The 23,044-nt window shown below is 35.8% G+C and overlaps 3 protein-coding genes across 4 annotated transcripts in view; 2 read left to right on the top strand and 1 right to left on the bottom strand.

The window, feature by feature from the left end:
* Positions 1-210: 210 nt before the first annotated feature.
* On the top strand, positions 211-6,357 carry LOC146147000 (45 kDa calcium-binding protein-like). Its single transcript, XM_083387898.1, has 7 exons — positions 211-304; positions 850-1,075; positions 1,710-1,904; positions 2,337-2,421; positions 2,821-2,938; positions 3,571-3,740; positions 6,181-6,357. Exons 1-7 carry the CDS (start codon positions 211-213, stop codon positions 6,355-6,357), a joined length of 1,065 nt encoding a protein of 354 aa, XP_083244024.1.
* Positions 6,358-7,232: 875 nt separating this feature from the next.
* On the bottom strand, positions 7,233-17,522 carry LOC146146999 (proteasome subunit beta type-6-like). 2 transcript variants are annotated; one of them, XM_083388516.1, is made up of 6 exons: positions 17,505-17,522; positions 9,662-9,729; positions 9,282-9,413; positions 8,698-8,827; positions 8,021-8,165; positions 7,233-7,567 (listed from the first exon to the last, which is right to left on the bottom strand). In XM_083388516.1, the coding sequence occupies exons 2-6, from the start codon at positions 9,718-9,720 to the stop codon at positions 7,440-7,442; spliced, it is 594 nt and encodes a 197-aa protein (XP_083244642.1). In that variant the 5' UTR covers positions 9,721-9,729; positions 17,505-17,522; the 3' UTR covers positions 7,233-7,439. The 2 variants fall into 2 exon arrangements, with proteins under 2 accessions (XP_083244642.1, XP_083244641.1); XM_083388515.1 differs by lacking the exon at positions 17,505-17,522 and adding an exon at positions 10,058-10,146.
* The window catches only part of LOC146146998 (phosphatidylinositol 3,4,5-trisphosphate 5-phosphatase 2-like), a 33,031-nt gene continuing 25,091 nt past the window's right edge, over positions 15,105-23,044 (top strand). The window contains exons 1-4 of the mRNA XM_083388513.1: positions 15,105-15,303; positions 15,859-16,070; positions 20,453-20,624; positions 22,690-22,812. Coding sequence (XP_083244639.1) covers positions 15,167-15,303; positions 15,859-16,070; positions 20,453-20,624; positions 22,690-22,812 — 644 coding nt within the window. The 5' untranslated portion in view covers positions 15,105-15,166. The remainder of the gene's footprint in view (positions 15,304-15,858; positions 16,071-20,452; positions 20,625-22,689; positions 22,813-23,044) is intronic.

Raw genomic sequence — 23,044 nt, 5'->3', positions numbered from 1 at the left:
GAATACTTCCTAGCCCAAGAGACGCAATACAATACAACCCATATTGCAATTATGCGACTAATAGCAGGCTATAGGTAATTGTGTGAGGGGTAGTTTTTGGATATGTAAGTTAGCAATAAATATGACAGCAGTTTGCCTGTCTATAAAACTGTCTATTTTACATAACAAATTTTATTTAAAATAAGTTCGAAAAAATAGTGCATATACAAAATGAAAATAGTTCTAGGTTCGGTTTTGTTGCTGGCTTTAATTAAATGTACTTCGTCGCGTGCATTGGAAACTGAGGAAGTAGGCGAAGACAGTAGTAAGTTGGCTAACTTATTTATAATTGCTGCGAGAAATGAGTTTACAGCTTTAACAAGACAGGTTTCAAGAAACTACTTTACAGGGTTTTTTGCCGTCCTGTTTATTGTCTTTTTTTACCAACAAGGCTTAATTAAAAGCCGAAGGCTATATAGGCCTAACGCCATGAGGCAAAATATTATTTTGTGTCGAAATAGCACTGTTTGTGCTTGCAGAGAAATATGTTCAATACCCGTCGCGTCGTTTGTTAACCATGGAAAAACAAATTGGCGTTAAGAACGTGAACTTAAGGTGCCGGACATAAGAAGTACGCCGACCTTCTCGCACAAAAATTGGCAAATTTTAAATAAGAAAATATCGCAAATTACATTTACCACCGGCAACAATCTTATGTTCCGAAGGTGCATGGGATTAAGCGATATTTTTATGATATTTTTATTGGGGATAGTCCGATAGATCGGTTTACCAATAATATTAACCAACATTTCACTCCTTTCGATAAATCGGTATCTTATGACGTCCAGTTAGTTTTTTAATATTGTTTAGTTACCGACTACGACGAATTCGAACAACCCGAAGAATACGAAGACTTGAATGAGGAAGAAAGATTGGCGATCCCTGATTCCCACATCCCGCGCTTCGAGTTCGAGAGGAGCGGACGCAAGAACGAGAAGTACGAGCAGGAGGTCTTTCTTGGAGGGGACATCCAAGAGTTCGAAAAGTCAGTCTCACAACTCTCCAAAGTCGACAAGCTGAAGAACATATTCTATAGGTGGGCGGAGGCGTCCGATAATACAACAGGCGTGATGCCGCTTATAATTAGCTCAAAGTATGGGTACTAGAATTGCCAAAAGCTTTGCTGTTAAATTTTGGCTTAGTACTTAAGTGGCAGCGATAAAAGGTTGAGAAACACTAGACGAAATGAGTCACTGAAAACAACAACAAAAACGGGACTCTCTTTAAACCTGGGATTTTTTCTCTTTAAACGTGGGATTTAAATTAAACACTTTATTCAAATTATGTTACTTTTAGTTTATTTTAAATCAAAGATAACTTCATTTAGATTATTTTACTTTTTAAAGTTTAAGTCATTTAAAGCAAGCAATATAGCTGGAAAGGTCATATACACAGTTAAATTTGGAGGTTGTAATAATCCACCTCAGGGTGGAAATTTGTAAAAAATGTTGTTAAATTCAACAATTATATGAAACAGGTGGAAACAAAACTCCAAGCGTGGAATTTTCCACGAACACCAATAGTATGTAATTTATAGCGTGGAAATGTAATCCTGAAAGCGAAAGTTATCAGAAACGTATTTTGTTTACTTTTGGCTCGTAAACCTTATACTTGCGTTTCGTGGTTTGCGAGGTACCATTATATATTAAATTGAGTCGTTTTTTTCACAGAGTGGACACCGACAGCGATTCTCGAATCAGTATCGAAGAACTCGCCGACTGGATCGTCGAATCGACCAATCACCACATCGAGATTTCGCGCGAGGACACGGAAGAGAAGTTCGAGTTGGCTGACCACGACGAGGACGGCTTGATCACGTGGTCGGAATATCTCATTTCGATCTTGTCTCGTCATTTCGACAATAAGTGCGTAGTACAAGTTTTTTGTGTGTGTGTGTTTTGTGATTGTATTACATAAATGTAAATACAGACAGATTTGAAAATAGAATGCTTTAGAATAATTTTTGCAACCAAAACGCATTATAATTTTTAGGGAAAACCAGGGCTGCTAATTTGGTTGTAAACAAACTGGAGTCCAACTTCAACTCCGCAGCCGTGGAAATGACGTCACAGCGATAACATAATTACGATAAAAAAGCTTCGACTTCTTGCGCAAATATCCATCTGATCAAAATTGTCAAACATTTAAGGAAATTAGTTTATTAATAATAAATTGTATAATTTTGAAGGGACGTATTTCCATTTTCAACAGTTCCAAAAAGCAGGAACCGCGATTAGAGGCTTTATCTTTACAACTTTTTTTTTGCCAAACTGGATAAACGTTGTTTGGTGTTTCAGACCTGAGAAAGCCGACAACTTGGAATTTATTATGTCGAAACCACTCAAGCGCAAACTTGAAGCGTTGAAGCAATCGTGGAAAATGGTAAGTTTATGGCCGGCCTAAATAAAATAAAGTCAAACAGATATAAGTAGGGCGATTGTTTTTGTTATCTTAAAAATGAAAAATTGTGACACATAAAACTACAATTTTGACAAATTTTGACCTTTTAGTAATACATTTAATTAACCATCGCCTTGTTTCAATCAGGGGCGAGCAACCTTTTTTGCACTTAGCTGTGGACCATAGTTTAAAATTAAACTTTGTCGCAGACCCTAAGAATAACAAAATATGGTTCGCCCTTGAATACAATTTCATAAAAAAGTAATAGAAACAAATTTAATTCTATTTCAAAACTCCAAAATTTCCTCTGAAATCACCTGTTACCTGAAATGTTACCCCCGAATTTACACCAAGATTGATCTCAATGTGTTGTTTTTACAGGCGTCTTCCAACCAAACTAACGCCTCGCTCGGATTCGAGCAGTTCTTCAACTTTCTTCACCCAGAGGCTAGTGTTACTTCGGTGGAGATGATTGTGAACAATATCATGACGAAGAGAGGTACCAATTAGTAGTCTGCATTCAAGTAGTATATCGCAAATTATACTGCAAATGTTTCCAACAAAAAAATAATTTTTAAGTAAAAAAGTATTCGAACACATGTGGCATATAACATTTTAAGTTATTTACTATTATCCAAAAAAGATTTCTGTACTGTTTTGATTGTCAACCGTATTGAAACTTACTTGAATTAGGCATACCGGTAACGGTTTTCAAAATTTTGCTGCAAAAGCTAACGATAGCAGAAGCACTTCACTCAACCGGTATAGATTAGGCAAAACAAGTATTTTCTAAGCAAGCAAATCTCATTCATTTACATCAGCATTTTTAGGCACAATCTCTCGAATTTTTGGCCCTATAGGATTGCATCAGTGATGACTTAAGACAACGACTTGAATTAAGTGCAGTTAAGTTACTGTTATCACATACTCGACTTAAATATAGGTCGTTTTGGTAAAAGCATTTTGGACAAATTACGTCAAAGGGTTAAATTGAGCCAAAGGGTTGAAAAAAATCAGATTAGAATTGCTCTAATTCTTTAATTAGACAACTTGAATTATCTAGTTGTCTGAATCTGTTTCATACTTCAATACCGAATTACGAATTACCCTATTATTATTTTTTCGATTAAGACGCCGACAAAGACGGTAAGTTGAGCGTTGACGAGTACATTTTCGGGCACAAGAAAGCGCCGGTTGGAGGTTCGGACGAAGAGGACATAACAATCCGCAACAAAATCATGGAATTCTTCGAGTTTGTGGACCACGATCGGGACGGTTCCGCAACTGCACAAGAACTTTCGGTGGGGTTTTGTCCTAGATCAAGTGGTAAAAATAGGGCTGCGAAATCGGTTAAAAGATTAAGTGGGCTTTAAAGTCGGTTAAAAAAATATAAGAGTCCAACTCCGGCACCCCCCAAAAGAATCTGAGTCTGACTCCCGAGTTCCGAATCCGACTTCTCCGGCTAAATTGCGATTTTGTAGAGTCTCGAAACCGCCCTTGACTTTACAGCCTGTAGTTCACCCATTTACAGTACATGACAAAGTATGGTGAATAATCAGCCATGGGGATGTCATATAATTCATCTACTAACAATACATTGTTTGAAAATATTCCACCATATAAGGTGTATACCACTTTTACAATTTACAGTTTAATTGCGACTCAGTTTTCGAATATATAATATTTCTTTACCAGTTTTCGAATTTACTGCGTATGCGCACGTCGGACTCACGGTAGTCTTCTCAAGTCCCGATTCCGACTCCTCAGCCCTAGGTAAAAGTAAGCCGAAACAGCCTCGAACGGCGTTTCAGCAAAGAATTGCTGCCGGAAAAACCTTGTGGTAAAAAACTTTTTTTCTGGTACTACCCCTAAAAGTGATTTACTGAAGCCGAGCCCTAAAAGTTATTTACTCAATCGATTTGTTTCCTGGACCTAACTTTGAGAAACTCTGGACGTTTTGTCTTGATTTTTAAATCACTTAAGCGTAGCCTTAGTTAAGTCATTCCTCTAAATCAGGGGTCGGCAACCTTTTTTACACTGCGGACCGTTTTAAAACTGAAATCTTTTAGCGGACCGGCCCTTAAAAAACAACACCGCCGATGTAATTCATCCGGTCCGCCGCCTCTTTGACAAATTAGACATGAGTCTATTTCAAATACTTTTTGACTATTTTAACTACGTAATTATGAAAAATTCGCTTCGCGCTAATGTTCATTTTACGCCCGGTTTGTTTACGTTTTGATGCTTCCTTTTCAACTAGATGAGCGATTTTTTACCGTTGCGCCGTGGAAGGATGCCAAGTGCGTAGCGCAAAATGGGAAAAAGTATTAAAAAAGATTGGATATATATTTTTCAACATTTTTCTATTTTCGGCAATGTAATAAAAACTTGAAAAAAATTTAAAATTCATACCGGTATACCAAAAAAATCGCGCTCGCTTGGCTCGCCATGTGCGCCTTGAAACAGTTAATAAACACTGAGCTAGATTAACTTTAAATGTTATCGCGTTCCCTCAAAGTAGTTTTATTACACTTTTCATTCGCTTTGCGTCAACACTTTACTGCCTCCTTAAATGTAATTAAAACCGTTTTTAAGTGCAAAATAGATCCGAGACCCGTCTGATTCACAGTTGTTCTAACATTTTAATAACACAATTCCTAGTTATCATTTTTTGCGACCAGCAGAGACCTTTCTAAGTTGTTTTTTGCCCGCGACTAGAAAAAGGTTGCCGATCCCTGGCGTAATGCATCTTATAATAGCTCGTTTATAACGTTAAAGTTCGTAAAAAAATGCATAACCTGGTTAAGCAGTTTATGTTAGCAAAAATGCTCATTGCATATCGAGTTAAGAAAAAAAATTCGTTATCTGATAAGTTTGCATATTTTAACTTTAAGAGAACACGTGCTCAAGACGCTTTGGTTAAAGAAAACGGGAAAAAGGTCGTGAAACAGAGTTTTTTCAAAAACGCATACTAGGAAGTAAACCCAGATTCCGGCTCAGCAGATCAGTTTGATGTGGTAATGGCCAAAATAGTGTTGGATTGCAAACGCTCTATCCCATCACCTGGTATGAAGTAAGGTCTCACGACATTTTAAAGGGTCTCAGTGTATATATTTCGCGTGACAATTCTACTCGCGCTCAAAGTAAGACGGCCCTCTTGTATATAATTCAGTGTAGACCTACTAATGGACACAATTAAAAAACTTGCCAATTATAGGCCGCTATTCAAATATATTAAGGCTTTCGCCAACCAAACTGGATGGTCCCGCGTCCCCAATTTGGGTCGCAACCCCCTGTTTGCGAACCCCTGCTCTATATGCTCACAGCACACTGGTTTGTTTTGCACCTAACGAGTGCTTAAAACTATTTGTGATTTTTCATATACCAATCGACCACGGAGTATATTTAAACGAAAGTATTGTGATTTGGATATAAAATTACTTTCAATCGGTTTTGACTTTTCCTAGCTTTTTTCCGGCTTTTACGGACGGTTTGGGTTTAAATCAAAATTTTAATCTGCCAACCCTGCTACGGACCGGTAACGAACTCATCGCGGACCGGCGGTTGCCGACCACTGCTCTAAATGGCCAATATGGCCTAAGTCAAGTCACTTCAAAGTCAAGTAAAGTCTAAAAGATTAAATTATGCCAGTTGAAAATTAAGAGTGAATAAAATTTTAATAATAAGTTAAATTTTTGACTGAAGCTAGTAAAACACTGATGTCCGTACATTATTGTAAAGGCATTCCTGGCAGCCGACGGAAAAAGCAAAGCGATAAAGGAAGCTCACTCCTTGTTGGTGGTGGGTGACACGGACGGCGATCTATTTTTGACGATGGAAGAAATCTTGACGAACAGCGAGTACTTCACTGGCAGTAAGCTCTGCAATTACGAGAAACTGGACCACCAAGAACTGTAGGACTCCATGACCGACAATCAGGCTCAGATCTAGGATTTTGGTTTGGCGAGCATGCCATTTTGTTCGCAGATTAGGTCATAGAGTTACGTCATAAAGTGACGTCGTAAATAGTAACATTAACAGCATCAAGTTTTCGGTTGGAGATGTGTTATTTTCAATACAAAAGCTACATTACAAAATTTGTTTTTAGCGAAATTTTTATTTTCGATGGTGCGATGAGAAACTTTTAGGCTAAAATAAATTAATGAAAATATGGGTAGGACGTACTGGAAACGTTATTCGAATTCGCGCAAAGATGGAAAAATATTTTCATTTACGTATAGTTAAAATAGGCAAAAAAGGTGGTTTTGGGAGTAATGGCCACGTTCCTCTCCCCTTAGATCTACCCTGCATAATATAATGTTATCACTTGTTTTTTTTTAGGTTTAAATATATTCCAGAGAGGTACTGTTGTTTTAATTTACAATTTTTCCAACGACTGCAGCTTCAGGTGGGGCTGTCCGGTCATGTCGGATCGCAGCTGAAATTTAGACCTATTACCTTAGCACTTATTAATTTTGCACGTTTGACCATACTGATGAAATCAGTTACTTTGGAATTGGGGTTAATTTTGGCTAGAATAATGGAATAAAATATATCAAGCATTGGACGCCCCAAGTTAGAAGATGTAATTGACTTCTCAACCAAATTTAGGTAAACCTCATAAAACAAAACAAAAATTAAATCGTTTGACAAGTATTACAAAACACTCGTTTGACTTGGACTTGAGCTAATTACAAATGACTTGACTGGGACTTTAGTAATTTTAAATTACTTGTCAACAGTAAATATCAGTGTAAACTTAATCTCCACGTGAACGAAACCCTTTCGTGACATAGTAGGAACTTTATTGAATTCCGACGAAAAGAACAGCTTTTCCAATCCGAACAAACAAATATAGCGATGCAATTCAGAATTTTCTCAACAGCAGAAATACAGTTTTCAAAGCAGAGGAACACAACAGATTTCCTAAGTCAAATATAGCCGTTTAAGGTCGGCGTTTTCTTTTGCTTGTAGTCTGCTTTTTGTTGGGTATTGAGCGTTCAACCTTCATAGAATCGCGGCAAATCGTTGCCCAGAATACATTTACGCTCAACGCCGTCTTTTGTTATAGCTGCCAATCTCACGACTCCACCACTCGACCCGTCTCTGTTGATAGCGAGCGCCAGAGCTGAAACATTAAAATGATCGTGTTTTTTGGTGTAAAACGGCACCGTAAAACTATTCTGTCGGGCGAGAAAGCCAGAGATGACAAAGTGGGCCTTCAGACGCGTTTTGAACCAATTTGCTGAAAGTTTTGTGTAGAGAACTAGCTGAGTTAGGTTTTATTCCAAGGGTCAGAATGTAATATTCAGAAGCTATTTCAAAAAACTTTAGCGTTTTTTTATTTTCTTTAATTATGGTCAAATCTTGATTTAATTAAAAAAAAATTCATAAAATAAAAGACAAGACACAAGAGCGTTTTTTTTTTTTTTTTTTTTTTTTTTTTTTCGTCACTTTGATGATCTAACCTACCTTTTATATACGTTTCGACTTTTTAACATTTTAATATTCGTCCGAAATTACCACAATATCCAGTGGCATGCAACAAAGTGGCAAGAAATAAAGTCGGCCTAGCACTTACCATTTGTACAAAATTGCAGGCATTCTTCTTTAGTCATATTTTCCTTAAACGTTGCATCTACATGCCCGTAAATGTAAGTGCTCCCTGAACCACCAATGGAGAAAGGTTGACGGATTAGCATTCCGCCCAAAGGTATTGTGTAGACCTGAAAAAAAACAGTGTTTTTTAATCCTCAAATCGTTTTGCCAACACCACACAAACATTGGGTGTTAATGGAAACAAACCACAATTCCATTCATTACTAAAATTGTTATAGTAGAACATTATATTTTACGCAGAAATTTCACTAGTTAACTACCAGGAAAAAACACAACTTTGACTTGTTTAAAATGAACATAAAAATCAAAGTAATACATTTGTTTGCAATGTCAAGCTAACAAGTCCTTAAAATCCGTAAGTGAGAATCGGACTTACACCTGTTAGTGTTAGCACACCAAGCACAGCAGGTTAATAGGAAGATTTCCAGGGTACTTTGGTGGCAGTTGAAGTTTCTTGTGTGGATATTATACACTTCATCACTGTTTAGGGTTAACAGGATTGCCACTGAGTATTTGAATTGATTTGCACATAGAAAAATCTTAAAAACCTTATGCTTTTTCAAAACAGTCTTTTAACTTTTTTGCCCATTATTAAGGATGTTAACACTTAAAATATAACAAAGTAATAACAATCGTTACCTGGCCTCCTTGCTTTGGGTCCCATCCTGCCACGATGATACCAGCCGACAAACTGTCCCTGTAGTCGTAACAATATTCACGGAAGATTGATGCTGCTTTGTGGACAGACGGCAGGGCTCCCAACATTATGCTGAAGCAAAACAAGTCAAAAACATGTTACACAATATTAGTAGGTGATATGTTTTCATTTTATCAAGCAGGTTAAATGCAATAATATGTGTCTTTATATTCTGAAAAAAATTGAATTGCCCGTTAATAATTAAAAAAGCAAATTAATTGAATTGTAGTCTTGTCTTGCTAGTCTAGGAATATTTTTGGACAAAAATAAAAAACCTATTATAATAGTCAATTTTTCATGTAGTGTACCGTAACAAAAAGTAACATGTTTAGTGCTTTCTTTGGAACTAAGAAAAGTAATAGAATTAGATGGATTGACTTAACAAAATCGAGGCAGAAACTAGTCCCAAAAGAAAAAATAGGTATCAGGTCTTCTTGTTTTAGATTTAAATACGAGCATCACATTAGAAACCAGAAGAATACAAGTATTGGAAAAGTACAATAGCTACTTAGATTTGCATACTAACCTGTCCAGTTCCACATTGGCAGCCACAGCATCAGCAATTGCTTGTGTATCGGCTGCAGAACCCGAACGACAGCAGAAAATGCGATCATGAATCGGAGTCAGTTTGTCTGTGACGCGATTAGCAATGTATGCTCTGTAAGTAAATTGAAAGTTCTAGTTTAAACCCTGTTAAAATCAATGTGTTTCTTTATTATTTATCCCAACAACTGAGTTGCTATGTGTATAAAAAAATCAAGTTTTTTGGAACTCAACAACAAATCCAATACAACTAGAGTTTTCTTCCATTACTAAAAAAGACATTACAAAAATATCAAAGAGTAATTACATTTGAACAAATTAGTTATTGGGCTTGAGGATAACCACATATAAAAATTTTCTCACCCTGAGGTTGTCCTTGAATCTGCACCTATAACAACACCACCATTGAACTCCACAGCCATAATTGAAGTCTAAAATAGAACCATTACAAATATAGGTAATTCATTTAATGGAACTGAAAATAGAAAACAATGCAAAGATGAGGAAATATTAGATGAGGAATATTAGAAAAAACGCAGTTGCTGGACTTTTCGTGGCTGGACACTTTTACAAGGATTTGTTAATTACAAAAACCCCTGCTGGTAAGAATATATTAAATAATTAAACAACATATATTATGTTAATTATTACACAGCAAAACAACATCATAATTCCCCTTTATACAAAGATTTTTCCAACAGATTCGGCAAGATTTACTATAATACATAAAAAAGAATAATTTGTACCAATAAAACTTACCCCTGTACTGACTTCTCCATCAGCAAGTCCATAGTTTCCATCAAAATCAAACATTATTATAATCAGTTATTCAAAATTATATTTCTAATGAAATGTGAAGAAAAACAGGATTGTTATTTGTATACTAGTTCTCAATGAACCATGGATAAATAGTTAAATGATAAACAAATACAAAAATATCATAGACACAAATTAGTACAAAAGATATACGATGTTATTAGGATTACCATGCAATGGTTTAAAACATCACTAGAAAAAAAAACTGGTGCACAATCGGGGGTTTTGCACGAGCACAAAGTTGCTCCCTACCTCGTCAGTGCTGCTGTCCTAATAAAAGCAGCATCAAAAACAAATAAGATCGCTAATTATTGCATTTATAGGGTATGGTACAAGCGTATAACTTCAAGAAGCTAGGTAATTCCCAGTTTTTTTAGATTTGTGGCACATCTTTCACACGACTATGGAATGTGTTACAAATTTATAAAAGAGGGGCAACAATGAATGTAAGATTTTTGATAAACTCGTTTTAATTTAACCTTTTTATTGGGAAAACTTGTCAGCAACTTTTCTTATAATTTTTTTGATTTGGCTTCATTATAGGATGATAAAACGCTTAACTTTTTAGTTGTTTGTTATGCTTTGGTGCTCATATAAAGCACCCAATGTGAATTTTTAAATACAGTAAACCTTATAAACATTATTTTTTTTATTACTTAAATCTGTGATAAATTAAGTATCCAATATTCATGATTTTAAAGTACAAGTCTCTTGTATTTATACTTACTCCTACTTTTACTCCTGATGTATTATTTGAAAAATTTCTCCACCGCAAATGCTTGTCATCTACCTTAAATCCAATGAGAGAGGCAAAACTGAAAAAAAACGTCGAAAACATCACTAAACTCTATGAAACGCTCATATAGAGATCAGCAATAGAACCTAGTTTTCTCCAATTTTTTACTTGTATGCGATAAATATTTCAAGCCGATAAGACATCGGATTAACCCACGTCTGTAGGTAAATTTGAAAGCAGATAAATGTGTCCGATTTTTACCGACTCCCTTTGGCAAACAACTTATTGCAATAAGAAAAAAGGTTGTTATACGAAATTAAACAACAGGCATTTAATTTGTACATTATTATTTTTTGAACATTCCGAAATGTAAAACATTTTATATTTTTGATTAATGTAAATAATGTTTGTGGAGACCTTTAAAAAATACCGTTAACCAAGTTTAGGTTGAAAGGATTTTCAGTTTTGTTACCTGCTCTATAACATTGTTTATTATATATTCATTTTTAAAGTTCGGGCTACTATCTCTATCTACCGGTAGCTTTGTCGTCCTAAACGAATTCTCGTTTTTTTATGTTAGTCACTATCTTCGCCGCTAATCTAGAACCCAACCCTTAAAAAATGTGGTAGGATTATAGACTACCATAACATGAGAGAGTGATTGCTTTCCAGGGCCACGGACCACTATTTCTAAATCTGTTTTTTCGCGGACCGCAATACAAAGCAAAAAATAAATAAAACCAAATTTTAAATGTTTACAAAACTGACAAAATCAATGTGACGGATGGGATTGCTTCCCTCTGCTTCAATCATCAATTCATCATAAATTCAAAGCGCTACAAATAAGATTTACGATACTGGATAGCAAAAGCTTTCAAAATCAATAAGTTGTGACTAACTGCGGCAATTTAATTATCTTTGAAAGAGTACACATATTGTAGGCCTACAACAGGGGTCGGCAACCTTTTTCTAGTCGCGGACTAAAACCAAACTCAGAAAGGTCTCTGCGGGCCGCACAAAATGTTAACTAAGAATTATGTTATTAAAATGTTAGAACAACTGTAAATCAGGCGGGCTTCGGATATGTTTTTGTAAAATTCGAGTCTACACGTCGTTATTCATATTGAAAAGTGTAATAAAACCACATTGAGAAAACGCGATAATAAGCTTAATGGTTAATCTATTTCACTGCCTGTTTAACTATTTAACCCCGGGGGCAGCTGGCGAGCTGAGCGAGCGCAATTTTTTGGGGGGTATACCGGCATTTCTTTCCAATTTCTTGCCAGTTTTTATTGCATTTCGAAAATAAAAATTAAAAATGTATGTCCAATATTTTTTAATACGTTTTCCGTTTGTACGCGACGCACTTTTTGGCAGTCAGCCTTCCACAAAGCATGAAGCGCTAATCTTTTTCAAATGACAGCATCATAACGTAAACAAATCTGATGTATAAAGATTGTTAACGCCAAGCGCGAAAAATTTTTGCACTTACATAGTTCAAATAGTCAAAAAGTATGAGAAATGGACTGTCTAATTTGTCAAAGAGACTGCGGGCCGAAGAAATTACATTCGCGGGCCGTAGGTTATCGATCCCTGCTTTACAACGTATATGTGTAACTTTTTAATTTCTTGTCATATCGCCACGGACCACCTGTGCAGTCGTCGCGGATGGTCCGCGGACCACAGTTTGGGAAACCCTGGTCTCAAGAACAATAGTCTTTTACGTTCTTTTCGTCAGCAAAAAAAATTATCGAATAAAGTAGTCACTGGGTGGCGACATAAAGTAGCCTATTCTAACCATAAGAAAAACACATTTTTGTTTATTTAAAATAATTTTCAGTGTGTAACGCACTTCAGCGGCTCGACGAACAAAAAAACATAAGAACTTTCTCATTTTTAAATCAGTAATGCTTTTATTTGAAGAGGGCCTCTTGTGACCTCGTAAGAAAAGTCTTTATGTTTGCGTAATATTTTGAGGAACAGTTGATGGTTTTATTGTTGGCTTAGCTTCTTACTTAAACCCATTCGTTACGTTGCCTAACTGTATTACATAAATGATGTCCCAAATTTGGTATGCCCTACGCCTCAATTCCGCAATATATACACAGAGAAGCCACTTTTTATTGTTCAATAAGTATATACCGGCGATATTAGCCTACACGTCTAATGTTTTGTACAAGCATTTCCCACCCGATTGAGTAATATACTGGAATGAAAACGGGGTACATTGACTTTATGTCCCCCCCCCTCCCTCCTCCCCAAAAAGAATAAATGATCCTCTGGCCAAGTACAGCCGTTTATTCCGATGACGAAAAACGTTGTTGCTATAATTTTCATATTTTTTCGGATTAATATGCTAAGATTTTGCTTTAACGTTTGGAAGTACAGTTGCTTAAATTGGTGGCTTTCTGTTTTTCTGATCTATTCTTTTGTTCAAGGTAGAATTCGCGGCGCTGGATCGCAATTCGCAAATCATGGTTAAACTTTAATGGAATTGCCATCAGATGGGCACCTATATCACCCAAGTATCGGACGAATACCGACAACACGACTTTTTTTCCCAATCAGAAACAGCCAAATATGTCCAGCAAAAGCGACCACGTCCTGTCAGGCGCCAGCTGCGAAATCACGGTATGCAATCGTTAACTTCAGGCAAAAAAACAAACCAAGACCGTGAAATATGTGTGATTAATTGTGGTAGAATCACACATAATTCGACTATCAGCAGCGCAGTTTTAAAGTTCGTTGAACGGAACGAGCGCTAAATTACAAGCACGTCTTTCACCACCTGCAATACTAAACGAAGATCGTTTTTTCCGGGTGTTATTATGTCACGATTAGCGCAACATCTGCGCCGAGCTGTGTGCCAAGTCAGCTAAATTACAAGCTGCGGTTGAGGGGAAATAAGTTGTGTCCATTGCACACTTAACACGTGGTCTTAGAGTTTGCTTAAAGAGCATAATTTTGCGTTAACTATCATTACTTAAAAATGGAGACTTTGAAACGCGCACGACAGTCACCATTATACCTCCTTTTAAAAATCTGCTTCAGTTAAAGAAATGTCGATGTTTCACCAACATCGTATATTAGCGCGCAGACCGAACAGCAAGGAACAAACTGCGCCTAACTCGATTTTTTCAGCGAGAAAAAAAGAAAGAAGGTTTGACTTAGCGTTGTCAATTGTCGAATACACACTTGCTAATCAGTCAATCTAAACAAATAACCAAAGAGAAAAACTTCCAGCGTTTACGGTCAACCAAACAAAAGACGAAAAACGGCATTTTGCACTCGATTTTTGCACTTTGGTTTCGCCTTAGATTAAGACGCGTGACCCAATTACTTAAAAAAAGCACGCCGCTTCGAACAGTTTGTCAAACCATGACAAAATCGAACAAAAAACGATAATATCACTTAGAAAAAGGGGGTTAAGAACTGCCGCCCCTGGATACGCCACTGGGGGCAATGGATAATGTATAATATTTTTAACCTTCATAAGTAATACATATTACACTTATAAATATTACTAATAATCGCATTTTGAAATTCCAGGGGGGGGGGGGGCAAGTGCCCCCCATTGCCCCCCCGTGCGGGCGCCCATGGGTATTGATCCGATATTATCGGACACACGGATTTGGTGAGAATCAAAATACGTTTGAAAGGGTTATTCCCCTTGCGGTATACGGCACTGCTACAGCAATAGAAACGGGTTTCTTCGTTTTTTCGCTTTGCGCGCCAGTTAGCTTGGCTGGTCGTGACGCGCTGCATATAGCTCAAAGCAGGAAGTACCAAGCATTGGCGAGCACTAAGGCTTGTGCATGTGCTGAATCTTTCAGCGACGTTTCAATCTTACTTTTGACAGAGTTTCGGTGCCTGCATAGCAAGGTCTAGCCCTAGCGTATTGAGACTTTACCGAAACTTCCGGTAGGTCGGCATACAGTTGCTGTGATGGTTTTTGTGTTGAACTATACGCTTATACGAACAAGAAAAATCACCAAAATAAACAGTGCAAGTTTTTTTCGAACCAAAACTGTATTAACTGATTAAGTGCAGGCTTTATACGCAATTAGACGCGCTGGCCAAGAATCCTACCATATTTTCGTCCGGGCTCCTGGGGTTATTTTGTTGCTGTAAATCAAAGTGGTAGGGCTCTAGACTCGGGCCCTGTAAGATAAACTGCACTTTACAGGAGGACGTGGTTGCTATGTTTGTTAATAATGTAAATACAACAATATTTACATGCATTGTCAGGGCTTGGTAATAATGATGAATTGCATTACTGGTTAAAAGAGCATTATATTCCCATTAATTGAAGCAGTATGGATGATAACAAATGGTTTCATGGTCACCTCAGTCGCCAAAAGGCTGAAGAATATCTTCAAAATGCTGGATTAGACGGAAGTTTTGTTGTACGGTCAAGTGAAAGCATTTTAGGGGCCTATGCTCTAAGTGTTTTGTAAGTTTTATTTTTTATTTTAATTTTTTATAATTTGTAAGTTTTTCTGATCAGGTGTAATGCTTATTTAATTAAAAAATCTTTTGCAGATTAAAAAGTTTAATGTGTTGTAGTTTGTTTGGTTACGTCTTTAACTAAAAATTTGATATAAATAAAAATTTAAATTAAATAGAGAAAACATATATTTGAATGTCACTAGATCGAGCAATTGCATTTTTGAAAATATGTTAAACTTAACTTTTTTGAGAAATTATTGCCCCCCTATTTTTACAATCGTTTTAAAAAACTAAGAAACAGCATTTTAATTTAAAGCTGGTTTATACAGTAACCGGTAGTGGAGTAGACTAGGAGATAAAAAAACAAAAAAATACCCCTAGGGGCCATGGCCCACAGGTTGGGAACCCCAGTTCAAAACAAACCTTCATTCCTTTATCACTTTTTCTTGTTATATTATTAGGTTTAATTTTTTTAATTTACATTTATAGTTATAATAACTGTAAACTTTTGTAATATCCAACCATTAGGCTTCTAAAATGGACTTTTTTTATGTTTTAGATTCAACAAAACTGTCCACACCTATCGTGTTCTACCAACTGAAACAGGCTTACTGGCTGTCCAAACTTTGAACGGAGTCCAACAGAGAAAGTTTAAGACTATCTACGAGCTGGTGCACGAATACAAGAGCCCACAGAATGGACTGATATGTGCCCTAAAGAACCCAGTGGGGCCGACCCCAACCCCGGCACCCCCAAAGTTACCAGCATTTGGTGAGTTTATGTAAAATAAAACTTATGTCTAACAGGAAGGTAGATTCTATGTTTTTGTGTGTGTGTGTGTGTGTTTAAAATTTAAAACAGGTCAACATGCATAGATTTGTGTGAGCTGGATATGCCAATACATTTTCATTTTTTTTACAAATTGCTTTGAAATTCAAATAGATTGAAATACAATAAACTTATTTTAAGTAGTTAACATTACTTAAAAAGTTTTGGTAAAAAAATACTTTTAATTTTTATAAATAAAATTTTAGAAGTATGCTATTTGTTCTCTCAGAAGAACAATAATAACAGTTCAGTCCAATTTTACCATAATGAAAGGTTTCTCTAAAACTTTTGAAAACAACAGTGATTCAGTTAGTAATAACAACAACATGTTAGTATTATATTGGCGGACAGTAAACCTCGCCAGAGCCGGTGTCATTTGTCCGTACCCTGTACACATATATTTATATTCCACAAAACAGTTTAACACACGGTGTCTGTGACTCATTCATTGTGTGAGTGGGCCATAAGACTGCAACATAATTTCTTGCACATGCACCTGTGTTGGTGTGTGTGCATGCAATCCAATTTTTGCCCACGTATTAGTTGAATTGCTGAGTGGGTGACGCCAACTCAAGCCAGTTTACAATTTTTATTTTTTTTGATGCCCAACATTTTTACACTGATGATTTTAAGCACTTGGGTTTTTTATATTTAATTTAGTTAAAAACATATTTTCATGATTTTTTAACTTTTTCTAAAGTCTCCTATGTTGTTTAAAACTCACATTTTTAAACAATTTTTTTGTTTATGCCACTGTTTTTACATATTTTAGCCTAAATAGCATGACATCAGTTTTTCTTCTTGTATATATGTTATAATTTAATTTTAAAGATTCTACAATAATTTTTAATTTATTACATTTTGGAGGGGATTAATCTTGTCCACAGATGATGCTTCATTATAATAAAATTGCACCCACAGCCTATTAGTCATTTCATTGTTTTCTTAAAAAAGTGATGGTTGGGTTCAGCTGTGGGTAAAAATGAAATTTTGTTTCATAGGTCTTCAGGTCTGCTTTGATTTGAAAAAAGACGTTTTACCATCATCTCTAATTGCAGTGCAACTACCTAAAAATATTTTTTCTACTGGTTTAGATTAGTACTTGACAAAAAGCAAATGTTTAAAGAAAGAAAACAAGGTTTACTGAAAAATTGTTTTGGTTATCTCAGTAAATTTATACTTAAAATGCCTAAAATCTCAATGTCTGGTCAGGAGCATAACACACTGGTATATGTTTTAGTTATAATGGGTAACTTATTATCATATGTGGTGCAAACCTATTTGAACTTATATAAACTAGGAACATCCATGCCGACTTTTTGATTACACAACAGCTATAAATATAAAACTTGTTTCATTTCATCCTTTCACTGTCACTCCAGTTAAGTGCTCTTTGTTTAAAGCAAGCATATAATGGATTATCTGCATACAGTTGGGAAATGATATAAACTCTTTAGATAAACTATTTATATATTCTGAGGTAGTTTTAGACAAAGTTTTAGGCAAAATATTAAGGAGAGCATTATGTTGGTGAAATAATAAGCAAAAGTGAGTTAAATGGATTTTACTTAGGATTCAATAAGCAGAATGGATCTCAAAGTAGGGTATATATTCGATATTCCTCGAAGAAATAAAGTGTTGTCTTATTAAAGTATTTGTATATTTGAACTGCACACTTGCTTATTTTACACCCAGTTTACCCTTTTAAGGTAAATCAACCAGACTAAATTACTAAGTAAAACGTGTTTTCCAATTTAGCACCCTTCCTGCACTAAACAAGTTTCCAATAAGCAATTTGGCAGCGACGAAATTCGGCTTAAAAAGTCCCAGTCGAAAAGTTTATTTCTTGCAATGCCCCCCGCAATGACGTAATATATTTTTCCGAAGCTTAAAAAAGGCATTTTTTCTTGGTAAACAAATGTTCACGCGTAGTGACAATTAACGAATACCAAATGGGGCCTTCGTCTTAAAGACATTCGTTAAATGTGATGCATGGAATAGGTTTCAGTTCATTACAATGTGCAGAACGTTGCCAGCATTAAAGTCATTTTCTGTGGAAAAACATATTACGTTTTTGCATCGCCGCCTTTCTCCTGAGTGAACCGAAGGAAGGCTTTTTGCGTATCCGGGCCTTAATATTTTTCTGGGTTTAAAACTAATTATCTTCAACGTCTGCCAAATTCCAAACCGCTAGATTTCATACTTGTAGACGATTCAGCAATTTCTTATTTTTCACCTTTTAAAGCGTGTTGTAATCTAATGCTAAAAAAGACTGTTACCACTTATTGTGGCCTTTATTTTCACAAATAATGCTACCAAAATACAGCTTGTTATTTCTCACAACTAGATATTGCATTTACAGCTAAGTACACGTACATCGTTGAAAGAGACACTTTAATATGCGTTTGGTTAAATAATTAACTATTCTTTTTATGACGTCATTGCTATTCTAACAAAAGCAGAATAGGGAAAAGCAAAATGTTTCAAAGTTATTTTTTTAAGTTAATATGCTTAAATTTCCTCTATTCTTAAGAAGTTTAGTTGCTTCAGTTTTAACTTACTATATTTTTGGATATACTCTAGTTCTACTGTTGGTTACCATATTATTTAGGCGTAGAATTGGGACGCTTCCAAACATTAGCCTGATTAAGCATTTTTTGTTATCAATCAAGTAAAGTCACGAATATACGTCATGACGTGACGTAACAGAACATGTAACTGAACGAGGGTGCTTGCTGCTGGTTAAATTGTCGCGCGAATGTACAATTAAAATTGGGACTAAATGTATTTCCGTTTACTACAACGAAGTAAGAAGTCAAATATTTCGCGCGGAAAATTCGCTTCATTTTTTTGCGGCACGTTGTTCATTCAGGCAGTTTGTATCTCGGTTATTAAATTTGCAATGTTTTTTTTTTCTCTAAATAAGCGTTAACCATAAATTTGCGCTCTAAAACATAATACAGTGCATTAAAGAGAGATATTTAATATTGGTTGAATAGTGAATTATTCTGTTCAAACGTTAAACTATGTGTGTAAAAAGGCGTATCTTTATGAAATCTGAAACCATTAGCAGCATGTTACTGCTTGTCGATCACTGTCCATATAAACGCATATAAACTAGTAAAACTTGAAGTTTAAGTGTTAAACCGTTTGTGTTTAACGTCGATATATTTAAAGTAGCTTAACTTTTCATTCTAGGTTTGCCATAGAGTGACTTAGATTACAGACTTGGTTATCATTCACGTTTGAATTAAGCGGCTTGACTTGTTTTGTATAGATCTCATTTGTTTCCTGTTTAAAGCAACACACTCCTGTCGAATGTTTATTTCCTTTCCTTCCTTTTTAACTTTACAGAGGTTTAACATAAATTTCCTGTAAATCGCAAAAAGGTTTTCCGCGATTTACTCACGCAATCTCCCCATGATATTAATAGGATTAAAACTGAATTCAGCAGGAAACAAAGAATAGGGATACGATTTTAAACATGATTATTTAAAGAAAAACGGTGGCGTTGGTGCGTGTAACTAAAGTTGTGCTAGGAAATTATCGTTAGACTATCCGTTGTTGATTTTCCGGCTTGTTTTCAATGTCGCAGAAGACGCTTTCCTTAAAGAAGCATTTTCGGAAGCGCAGTTCAAAGTTTTATCTTCGTAAGTTTATCAATCGTTATAGGCCGATTTTGAAAATGTATTTTAGGATAAAACATCGACTAGTAACTAGTTGTTTATTAGAGAAGCTATGAAACTACCATTTGATTCGAGACTCTCTTTCCCTTTTTCGTTCTATTTCACTCTTTCTCTTTCTTTCTCTCAGTCCTCTTTTTTCTGTATTTCTTTGTTTCTACCCATCTCTTTTTTTCGAAAACCCTGCCTATTCGCTTTGCCTTCTGTCTGTGTTTCTAGCCAACCTATGTGTCGTATTTTTACCCATTAGAGTGTTTTTGGAGGGTTGCTAGGCCTTTTTTAACCACATATTTTCGGTTTTTGAAAACGCGTAACTTGCCTTTAAAGACTTCCTTTTAATTAGATTCGTTATTCTCGTTTGGGAACATTTGTAAACCTACTAAATTTTAAAGCAAGGTGGTTCATTGTGTTGAGTTTCTGAATGCAAAAAAAAAAAATAATAAAAAAAAAAATAAAAATGCAATCGTTGTTTTGTTGAACAAGTTTAGTTGTTTTAAATTGGGCTCCATTTTCGAAGGCCATAAGAAACTTAAAAATGTTCAAGATGTTGATTACGTTTTCAGGTTGAAAGTGACATGTAAAACAACCTGATTTTCAGTAGATATCTCCTATAGTTATAATCCTACGTTTCAACTTACTCAGATGCACCCAGCCCACCGGTACGAAGCGACCCCCTTTCATACCCCCCCGCCGCCGCCGCCTCCACTGCACCCCTAAGGGTCGGGTTAAACATGGGGGTCAAGGTGATCCCCACTGAACCCCACCGAATGTCCCCGGGCATCCAAAACTCAGACCTACCGCCAGTTCCTAATAAGTAAGTATGTGCGACGGTTGGTTTTGAAAAACCATAATATGCTTTTATACTATGGCTGGAAAATACTATATAGAATAGAACATGTGCGATGGCCTGTTACAGTGGTCTTTAATTTTAGTACCCTTTGCGTTTTCTTGAAATAATGGAGCATAGTGTTTTCTCTACTCCCAAACTTTTTTAAAACATGTGAAAAACCTAAAAAATCACAAAAAAAACATGTAGACTTCAGAAACCGGCTCACTGTGTCGAACATATATTTTTCAGTATACACTTCAAGATTTTCAAGTGGTCTTGGTGAAACCCCCAAAACTATCCCGGTGCCCCAAGGGTCAATGGACCCCAAAAAAAACTTTTCTGTAGTATAAATTGCGCAACTGCGAAATTGCGCACCGTAAATTTTGCGCAATAAAGATAACTTTCGCGCACTTGAAGATTAAGATTACTATTATAATTTGTTTATTAACTTGGATTGCAAGTGTTTAAACAGAGGAATCGTTGGTAAACTTTTATACGAATTTTCCAGTTTACAAATTTTTGTACAAATTCGAACATTTTCTAATATTTTAGTTCCGTGTGAACTCAGCGATCAAATATATTCATGTTCACTAAAAGACACATTTGCGCATTTCATAAAAAATTCTAAAGGAAAAACTGATGATGTACTAATCATTTTTAAAACGATGAAAATAAAAAATCATATAATAGTAGTTACTTTAACATTTAAATTAGTACTCATACGGATTACTAACTGGACACAAGATGTCGATTGTCGAATGTTGTGTATGTCATTGAAACTCAATGAGCAGGGCTGATATGTTTATCGGCTAATATATTTGTTGGCCAATAAATATTAAGGCGTCGCAAGAAAACGTTAAACTTCCACAAGGAGCGTTTTGCAACGTTTACAGTTCTTAAACGATTACTAAGTTTCGGTCAGGCCTCAGACATAAAAAGGCCGTGTAGTTACAACACAAAATACATACTTTTGCCTAAACGCAAAACACATAGTTTATAATTTTTTGATACAAAAAAAATAACTACTTCAGAAGTCTTGCGTAGAAAACCCTGGTAAAAACTTTATTGCAAACACAAAGTTAAAATTCGAAAACAATTGTGTCAAGTGTTTAAAAATTCCAATGCCAAATGTGCTACTATATCCCCTCTAGTATACCAAAGTATAGCATTGTTCAAAACTTGTCTTTGTTGAAACCTGTTGTGTCTAATCATTACCCGTAATAATGTCAACCCTTTAAATTACGAGGTTACGGAAAATTGACGTCGCCAAATGTATAATTACAAGATAACAGCCAATGTATTGTACCATTCTCAGATAAACATTATTTTTAAATTTATGAAATCTCCTGTGGCCTGTGGTATACCTCTAGATTTTTAATTTAAACCACCTCGTTGTTTTGGTCAAGCTTAATCGAGCGTTCTACAGTTTCAGTTTGTAAAGTTAAAGCTTATATCAGTAGCAAGAAAACTTTGTTTGGCGTTACGAACAATTGTAAATCTAATTTTAACTTCTTATTTCTTCCCCTAAGAGTCATTCACAAATTTTATGACCCCCACCCCGAATTTAAGAGATATGCGAAAATGGTAACATGAAACATTAACTAGATTACATGTAAAGATTAAACTAAGTATAGAACTTAGCAAACCGAAAATCAGTTTGTTTGTATGTTATAAAAAGATAAATATATTTCGCTATAAAGCATCATCAGTATCTTAATTCGAATGAATCATGTAAGATTACATGTAAGACGAAACTTAAGTCAACTGTGTTGTTGAAACATTGCTTTTTGTTCGACTTAAGAAAAATTGTAGTTTTTTAAAAACAAATTCTTGCTGCAAAACGTTCAGGCGAAAGCAAAAGGCAATTGTATAATTGCGCCATTGTTTGCCTTTCAAAAGTGCGCTCTCATCTCACACAGTTCAGTTTCGTGTCTATCTCATCGCTAAAACCGGTTTCTGGTCAAACAGAAAACCGCTCGTAGCTCGCCTGTTTGGAAGCCACGCGCAAATAAACCTTTTACATTTCTATAGCGCTTGTGTTTACTTTTAGTCGGGAAAACCCCATGATTCGAGCGGGCCCGAAACCGAGCCTCCCACCCGAATCGCCCAAGTCGAAGGAGGCCGAGATACAAAGCAAGTTTGTGAGCCGACTGGCCGAGATTAAGGCTCATTGGTAAGTTTTTGGTTAATGTTCTTGTTGTTAGGATGCGTCAAATTGATGATGTGCCCAAGCTGAAAAAAAATGAATGTTTTTTCGTGTTTTTTCCCTTTTTGTATAGGCAGGTTTGAATGGCGTTCGTAAATGATTTTTTAATTACGCGTCACTATTTTAAATTACACCTTTGTCCTTTCTCACCAACCTGGACAACCTTACATGGAGCCTTTAAAAATCCAGGTTCCCTCTT

The sequence above is a fragment of the Ascidiella aspersa genome, chromosome 4, assembly GCF_963924565.1.
Source record: "Ascidiella aspersa chromosome 4, kaAscAspe10.2, whole genome shotgun sequence".
Taxonomy (NCBI): Eukaryota; Metazoa; Chordata; class Ascidiacea; order Phlebobranchia; family Ascidiidae; genus Ascidiella; species Ascidiella aspersa.
The sequence above is the reverse complement of the archived record's forward strand: the minus strand, read 5'-3'. Positions and strand labels throughout refer to the sequence as shown.

Coding starts and splice junctions, on each gene's coding strand:
- LOC146147000 (XM_083387898.1), top strand. CDS start 211: ATGAAAATAGTTCTAGGTTCGGTTTTGTTGCTGGCTTTAATTAAATGT. Junction 2,422..2,820: donor TGAAGCAATCGTGGAAAATG/GTAAGTTTATGG, acceptor TTGTTTTTACAG/GCGTCTTCCAACCAAACTAA. Junction 2,939..3,570: donor CAATATCATGACGAAGAGAG/GTACCAATTAGT, acceptor TTTTCGATTAAG/ACGCCGACAAAGACGGTAAG.
- LOC146146999 (XM_083388515.1), bottom strand. CDS start 10,111: ATGTTTGATTTTGATGGAAACTATGGACTTGCTGATGGAGAAGTCAGT. Junction 9,730..10,057: donor ATGGAGAAGTCAGTACAGGG/GTAAGTTTTATT, acceptor GTTCTATTTTAG/ACTTCAATTATGGCTGTGGA. Junction 8,828..9,281: donor GCCAATGTGGAACTGGACAG/GTTAGTATGCAA, acceptor GTTTTGCTTCAG/CATAATGTTGGGAGCCCTGC.